This window comes from Echinops telfairi, unplaced genomic scaffold, assembly GCF_000313985.2.
Source record: "Echinops telfairi isolate 266 unplaced genomic scaffold, ASM31398v2 ScPeMD7_7424;HRSCAF=8462, whole genome shotgun sequence".
Lineage (NCBI taxonomy): Eukaryota > Metazoa > Chordata > Mammalia > Afrosoricida > Tenrecidae > Echinops > Echinops telfairi.
In genome coordinates, this window is record NW_022111324.1 from 44943221 (window position 1) to 44951792 (window position 8572).

At 40.3% G+C, this 8572-nt stretch overlaps 1 protein-coding gene across 1 annotated transcript in view; it reads right to left on the reverse strand.

Moving 5' to 3' along the window:
- Nucleotides 1-3894: 3894 nt before the first annotated feature.
- ZNF281 (zinc finger protein 281) overlaps nt 3895-8572 on the reverse strand; it is a 31788-nt gene continuing 27110 nt past the window's right edge. The window contains exon 5 of the mRNA XM_004699786.3: nt 3895-8572. Within this exon, the coding sequence (XP_004699843.2) occupies nt 6090-8572 (2483 nt within the window). The 3' untranslated portion in view covers nt 3895-6089.

Here is an 8572-nt window from a genome sequence, read left to right on the forward strand (position 1 = left end):
CTTTTTTGTTATATGTCTTTATGCATTGTACTTTATCAATTCCTTTTTCAAAGACGCATTGTACTTCTCAGTTTCTTTTTCAAAGGGGTGAGGGAATAAGGGTTCAAAGTTCCTGTTTTGATCCCTTAGTTTTGTCCATGGCCAATAATTTAGACTAAAACTGCCCTGGGATGGGAGAAATTATTTAAAATACCAATCAATGGACACCATACACTATTATGAATTACTAAGAAAAAGACGTAATATAGAAATACAAAGGTTAGCCATGTCCCCATTAGATTGGGAATGTAAATAGGAGTTCACCACACTCTTCTGCTAAGGGTTATTGATTAATTGTTCCACAACAGTACCAAGGTTCACACCAAAGTATCAAAGGCAGGTAGAGGTGAAAGAATGATAAAACAAGCACTGATTTCTTTCAACCAAGGTCTCCTTTATCCTCCTGGTTACACTTCACGCACTCCATTCCCTTTCCCTCTGCATTCCAAGATCTCCGTACGACCTGTGCCCATCTCCCTGTGCAGAATACACACGGTCCAGGCATTTCTCTACGTGTATACCAGCTATTTCAGCGCCGAGCAGCTTTTATAAGACCTATCTTGCACAGTGCATTTCAACCTAGGCAGTTACCCTAGTCATACTATATGAACTATATAGTCTCCTCGGTTACAGGTATGGTTTGGCAGGGATATTCCATCATTTTTGCCAATAGTTTTGTGAGTTTTTTTCTGTGCAAATAATAAGCTAGAGCAGGTCACTGTAGTTATCGTACACTATTAACACATTTCTTTGTTAATGGAAAATACTGAACTATTGTCAAGTCTAGCATCTGTATGGTACTATCAGATGAGACACTGCAAAGAATTATAAATTCTATTCAACCCATTATTTGACCAGTATATCATGAGCCCCTATGACTTTTACAAACTCAATGAGTTCCATAAATGGTAATTACAGATAAGGAAAAACTTAAACACCCTTAATATAGGGTACCTTTTTGGTTTAGGCATTGACTTTTTATTTGTAAAATAATATTTCAATATTTAGGCAGTCTTCTAAGGCAGCGATTCCTAATTAGGCCCTGAAGTTAAAAATGTTTTTTTCAGGTTTTGTGAACATGTAAATTGGCTTGTAAATTTTCTTATGTAAGTACAATTTCATTGGGGGAAGGGGGGCGTGCCAAGGTAGCGTCTACCGAGTCATCCAAAGAATCAATGACCAGAAAGACCCATCGAACAACACTTCTGCAGGCTGACCCAGAGGTGCAACAAGAATGTAAATACAATCAACCTATGTTGGTCACACGCAGTCACCTTTTCCTGGAAAGTAAGTACCAAAAAGCAGAAACCAATAAAAAGCTATGTACCCTCTATAGCAGTAATCTCAAATTAGTTTGTCAGATTATTTTAAAAGACTGTTTTTCAGGGTGCGATGTAGCAATGATGAAAAATACAACTTTCCTCTAGTTCCTAAATGCTTCCCACCCCCCCACCCCACCCCAACCCGACTATCGTGATCCGAATTCGACCTTGCAAGTCTGGCTAGAGCAGAGGATGTACACTGGTACAGATAGGCACTGGAAACAGGGAATCCAGGGCGGATGATCCCTTCAGGACCAGTGGCGTGAGTGGCCATACTGGGATGGTGGGTTGGAAAGGGGGAACCGATTACAAGGATCTACATGTGACCTCCTCCCTGGAAGACGGACAACAGAAAAGTGGGTGAAGGGAGACGTCGGACAGGGCAAGATATGACAAAAAAATAATTTAAAAATTATCAAGGGCTCATGAGGGGGTTGGGGGACTAGGGAGGGAGGGGAAAAATGAGGACGTGATGCCAGGGGCTTAAGTGGAGAGGAAGTGTTTTGAGAATGATGAGGGCAATGAATGTACAAATGTGCTTTACACAATTGATGTATGTATGGATTGTGATAGGAGTTGTATGAGCCCCTAATAAAACGACTAAAAAAAAAAGTAAAACGAAAAAAATAAAAATAAAAGACTTCTTGATGAGGGATAGAGCACAACAGAATTTCAAGAGCCTATCTCCTGGCATTAGCATATGCCAATTCAAGCAATAAGAACATTATAACAAGTGGACCTGATTAGCACAATCGTAAGGTTTCCCCAGCTATCAGACTCTTCTATCATCTTCTAGAGCAGTGGTTCTCAACCTTCCTAATGCCGTGACCCTTTAATACAGTTCCTCACGGTGTGGTGACCCCCAACCATAAAATTATTCTCGCTGCTACTTCCTAACGGTCATTTTGTTACTGTTATGAATCGGGCGACCCGTGAAAGGGTCATTTGACCAGCAAAGGGGTCTCGAGGTTGAGAACCGCTGTTCTAAAGAGTACAAAGCAGACCGGTCTATCCTCACACATCTCCCCAGTTCCAGAAGGGATCCCACAATAAAATATTCATGGAATATCAGGCAACATTCGGCCTGGGTTCCAGCCCTAGAACGACTTACAAGGAGTGTTGCGTCACATTTTAAATACGAAATCTTGTCATTATATATATCTCAGACAATGATAGTCTTCAAACAGGCCTATGACTGTAAAAATAGAATTCTGAAGGTTCAGCAGCTCATTTCTTGAGGCAAGCTCTTCAGTTTAATAAACACCTATCCGTTTGGAAGCTAATGATGGCATATGGTCCCATGAGGCCATCATCACTCAAACTGGCACTTCCTTTAGGTTTTCATGTGACCAATGGCAAGGAAGAACACAATGCCAGAAACCAAGAACGAGTAGTTTGCCATTCTCATTAGTGCAATACAGAAAATGAAATCTGAGGTTGAAATATGGACAAGCATTATATTTGCAGTGGAAAATTAGCATTAAAAAACGTAATGTTATATTTTCTTGCACATTTCTATTCTCATTATTGAAATGCCTCAAAATTACCGACCAGTAATTGCTAAGTTATATAGTCATGATCCTTTATCCTGAACTTAAAATGGCACAACAGAAACCCAAAGCATAGCTCTCTACTTCATAGGCTAATATCTTAAAAGTAGAAGCATAAATTTTAAGATGATCACAACCAGGTTCAGACACTCCAAGGATTTAAATTTTTTAAAAAGGAGAGAAGGTGGGGGGGGGGGGGGAGAAATCAAACAATCGGTTAGGGAAAATCCAGAGAAGTCAGTTTACCGGGACAGAGAAATCAAGAGTTGGATTTCAACACAGAATCAGTGAACTTCGGCTCAACACTTTTGCTGAAGAAAATGACCAAATCTAGGGACACGCTTTTATCACAGAAAAATATTTACATATCCTAACCACCTGGACTCACAAGTTAACTTACTTTTTGCAGAGAAATCCATACTATGTTCAGTGCAAATTCTTTTAGCATTTCCCTAGACTACTACCCACACCAGAGGACCAAAAGTCTAAACTAATGCCACTGTAATCTCACAGCACGATTTCTCATGATGTTATTTACCTTCTTCATCTTTAAAAACCAATGTATTTAGTAGCCTTTTTCAAAGATCTTTCTTGTATCAATATTTATATGCTTTAGCAATTTCCTGCTAACATATGCTCAAATTTAACACAACTGATTTACTACTGCTGAAAATACAACCATTTTTATTTGTGATATACTATGTTTACAACCTTTTATTAGGCAAAATGAATGCACCTAGAACCAAGATACTGGAATCTAATTTTAAATCAAGCCTCAATAAATGTAACATCTCTCTGGAACAGTATTTAGGTTGCCAATCAGATGTTACAAGGACACATCTTAATTTACATAACATTGAATTCCTAGCCTTTCATATTATAGTGAATCTCAAACACAGAAAATTTTCCTTGAATTTTCAGATAAACCAAGAAACATGAAGCACTTTTAAATGTAATAAAAATAGAAACTCCTAAGGGACAGGTTACACCACGGACGTGAACATTTAATGAAATGAACTCAACAGGAAAATATGAAAAAACGTGATTGGGTATTAAGTGATATCTCCTTTCTTCAATTTTGTGATTAACAGGACTTTTATTGGTAGTAAACTAGAGCAAACAATCAGAATAATACATAAGCAGTATTCAGTACACACAATAAAAGTTAAAAGAAATTCAAAACCTGTATAAAACAAAAAAACTGGAGAAAAATCATACAGCTTAAGAGATACAGTGGTAAAAGTCCTCTCTATCCTTTGATTACAGCTGGGATTCTGTACCCAATAGAACTTACCGCACTTACCAAAATAAGAAATACAAACTTTTTAGTACTGAGTGAATTTAAGATTAAATACATTTTTCTAAAAACCTTGCATTGACAAACAGGTGACTCTTCGGCTGATAAAGAAGACTCACGGGTGAAAGAGTGGGGAAAGGAAATTAACTAGTATTTTGTAACCATTTTTTAAAATAATTTCTTATCTTTCCAAACACTGCTTTCATAACAGAAGTGTTTTACACTTGCACAATATTAATTACTTTATTATACATGGACGCCTGTGGTAGGCTGATTACACAATAAGACTGCAAACAACCAGTGGTACTTTTCTGACGTCAGAAAAGTACATAAGACTGAAACATCACCAAAAGTACATAAAAAAACTCATCAGCATAAACACCAAAGTACATTAAAAAATATAATCAGGAAAAAAATACAATTGCTAAAAAGTGGTTTAGAGCAGAGCCACCGCCTTTCAGTAGCTTCAAATGGCCATTAGCGTTCATAGCAAGTTTTGATGACTTTACAAGACCCACGTACAATACTGACAAAATGTACCCTTTAAAAATGTACATTAAAGGCTGCAGTTTCAGAGAGGTTCTGATGTCATCATCAACATGGACACACTCTTACCAGCAATTTCACCAGTCGGGATTACAACCTTATTAATGTTCATAGCTTTGAATAGGAGTTTTATTATACATGAAAATGTTTAAGGGATTTCTTAAAAAAAGGGGGAGGAGGGTTGTTTGCCCTACTGCTCAGTATGTGGGTGCCTCTCGTGGCATATAAAATGCATAATGAATCATTAGCATGTGAATCACTGTAAAGTTTAAACTATCAAGATAGAGAAAAGAGGGAACAAGGAAGGCCTAGAACTCTAAGAAAATAAAAACAAAAACCCCACACAGGAGAAGTGTAAGTGATAGGACAGATCAGAGTAACAATGTTTTAGGCCATGTATAATAAATAATAGGTTCCCCAAATTGCAATGAATTATGTAATGCCAACTTGGGTTCTAATACTGGAACCAACAACCAACAACCACTTGGGCTTCAACACTGTCCTATAAATCAGTAGAATCTCTTAATGGAATTACAGCCTTGCTACAGCTCAGATTAGGGGAGAGTGAGTGCCCCCCCCCCCCCTCCTTCGTATAGTCAAGCTATCATTCCAGGCTCTGATCAAAGATCCAAGAATATGTGTTCTACCAGGCTGGAATGAATGTTGTCTGGAAGTTCAGAGTGCATTAAAAAGCTGCAACAAAATATAGGTAGCCAACACCTCAGAATTCTGGATCAGCCCAGACGGAGACAGCAATTTGAAATGTTTTCGATCCCTTACTTAAAAAAGATGAAATGTGTATCTTATCAGTCCAGATGGAGCAATTTGAAATGTTCTCGATCCCTTAAATGATGAAATGTATATCATACTATCTGTAAATTGGATATTCCATTACAGTGATAACGTACAGAATTCCCATGCGTTATTACACTTTCCTGAGAGTAAAGCAATTAGAATAACCTTAATCCTAGCAACAAAGTTTTTTTTAAATTTTTCGTTTTGTTTTTTTCTAGGTTTTTTTAAAGGTTTTTTTTTTTTCCTTTTTTTTGCATTTAAAACTTTTGGGCTAATCCCTGACAATCTATACATGTAAATTTGATTGCTAAACATTGTCACTTTGAATGTCAAACTATTTTTAATCTATTGATTTTGATTAAAAAATCATAATACAAACAGCTAAAATCACGCTAACAAAATAAACTAAATATGAAAAGTTGCATTGAAAGGGCATTACATTATTCTTAATAGGATCGTGTAGAAACATTCCAATGGCAGTGTTCTCAAAATAAAACAAAATTACATTAGAAGACCCCCAGCCTGGTCACTTTGGGGACCTTACCTGTAACTCTGGCTGGTGGGTGTCTTTACTCTTGTACTACATGGCTCACTTACATCAGACATCATATTTGTATACCCTGAGAAATCTGATACTGAAGTCCTTACTCTATGGTCCACTTCTCCATTAGAGTTAGTGATAAAGGTCATTGGCACCCTGCTGCCCGACTTAAACTGAGAACCAAATGCTTGTGCAAAGTTCTCGATCTGGTACGTTGTTCTAGGCTCTATGTCTTTCTGAGGATCTAACTGGCTAGCTAACTCCTGAGACGGAATCTGAAAGCTTGTTGAGGACTCCAAGTTTTTCTGTTGTTCCTTCTGGCTAGTCAATTTCTGAGATGAGGACTGGAAGGCTGATGAAGTCTCTAGGTTCTTCTGAGAATCTATCAGGTCATCTAGCTCCTGGGAAGGTGTCAACTGCTGATGTGTTGCATCCAAAGCAGATAAATAAAGACCTGGCTGAGATCCAAACAACATCCCAAAAGGAGGCTTTGGCAATGAAGATGGCAACACTGAGGTAACAGATTGGCCGAAACCACACTCCAAAGGAGATGTAGTGTATATTTGTTTTTCTGGAAATAAAGTGTGGTTATGGAGAGGTGACGAGAGACTGACAAACTGGAAACTGGGTGCAAGAGTAAAACCTGCATTATTGGATTTTTCAAAAGCCTGCTGGAGGTATTTGGAGTATTCTTGCAACATGCTTGTTTTATCATTTGAAGGTGTCTGGGTGCCTGGGCTCAAATTTTCCTCTTGAACCAATTCTGAGTGTTCTCCTGAGGTGTGTAAATCCACCCGCGGCTCCGTTATGTTGAAAGGATCCTCCTTCTGGCTTTCTGATTTGTTGGAGTATTGATCCAAAATACTTTGTAAAACCTCATCAGGAATTCCAGACTTGTCGTGACAAGACTTAATTTCAGCATTTAGAGCTGAAGAGTCAATAAGCGACAATGGCGCCTCGTTGTCCAAAACACTGACACCTGCAGACTGAATGACTGACTGCTGGGAGACCATGTGTCCTACATTTATAGAAAAGGCACTGTTGCTGCTGGCAGTTGGCAAATATCTTCTTTTCTTTGAAAATTGCATGGCATCATCATAATTACTACTTATTTGACTTTGTTTGCCACTTGCGCTTTGGAGAAGACTAATGGTCTCCACACTGTTATTTGATACCAGGCCAAGGGAACCACTGGGTTTTCCAGACAAGGATTTCTGTCCAACAATGTCTGGTAACGGTGACACAAAATTAAGGTAGTTTTTGTCTGTATTCTTTCTGCTTCCTTTTTTGAAGATCACTTTTGGCACCCTTTTCTGCAATTCATCGAGACCAGCGCCAAGTATGCCTCCACTGGAAGACACAGTAGGCATCTCTACGGAGTAACTCTGCATGTTTATACTGTTGGGAATTTGTGATTCATTTGCTTTACCAGTCTTATGTTCCTTATTTTCAATAGCTACGCCTTTTGACTTTGTTTTCCTCCTTGATGAACTTGTACTTCCCTGAGACAACACAGCCAGATTACCCATATTGCTATGGTTTGATGACCCAGGCTCTGCACTAGCTGCTCCTTTAGCTAAGGCTTCACCACACGTGCGCCTGTGCTTCAACAATCGATCAGTCCTGGAAAAATACTGTTGGCAAGTGTCACATTTGTATGGCTTTTCTCCACTATGTGTCCTCTTGTGTCTCTCCATATGGTACTTCTGAATAAACTTCATGCTGCACTGGTCACATCCAAATGGCTTCTCTCGACTATGGATTTTCTCGTGTCTCTGCAGTAGGTATTTCTGAATGAAGCCCATGCTGCACTGGCTGCACTGAAAAGGCCTTTCTCCCGTGTGAATGAGGACATGTCTCCGCAGGTGATAGGAGCTTCGGAAAGCAGCACTGCAGTGATCACAGATATGAGGTTTCTGACTTGGGGAGAGGATGGCAGCTTCTCCATCTCCAACCAAAGGAGGTTTGGAAGATGCACTTGGCTTCCTCTTGGCTTTGATTCCCTGAGATTCTGGCTTTGGCCTCTTTGCCTTTTTGACATTAGTGTCCTGCTTTGGCTCCTCGTTGCCACGGTGGTCATCAGTCCTGCTGCTGCTGAGCAGCACGTCGCGGTGGTGCTGGGCTGGTTGCTGCTGGGCATGCTGGTGGAGAATGCTGAGGTCCTGGATGACGCCGTGGCTCCCCCCGTCCCCGCCTCCTAGGCCCGGGGATCGCTCGTCGGCCCCAGCGAACAGCCCTCCAAAGTGGTGGTGGTGATGGTGGTGGTGGGAATGCGGCTCCTCGGGATCTGTTGGCTTCTCTTGTTTGATGCTAACCAAGGACTGCAAGAATCCCCAGGAGGTCCTCTGCGAGGGGAAGGCCGCGGCTGACGCCGCCGGCTCCTTCTTGAAAGTCATGTCCGGGGCTGGCGGAGGGGGGGGCTCGGCGGCCGGGGTTGCGGAGGTAGAGGAGGCTAACACGCACTGCGGGGGAGGGGCGGCCG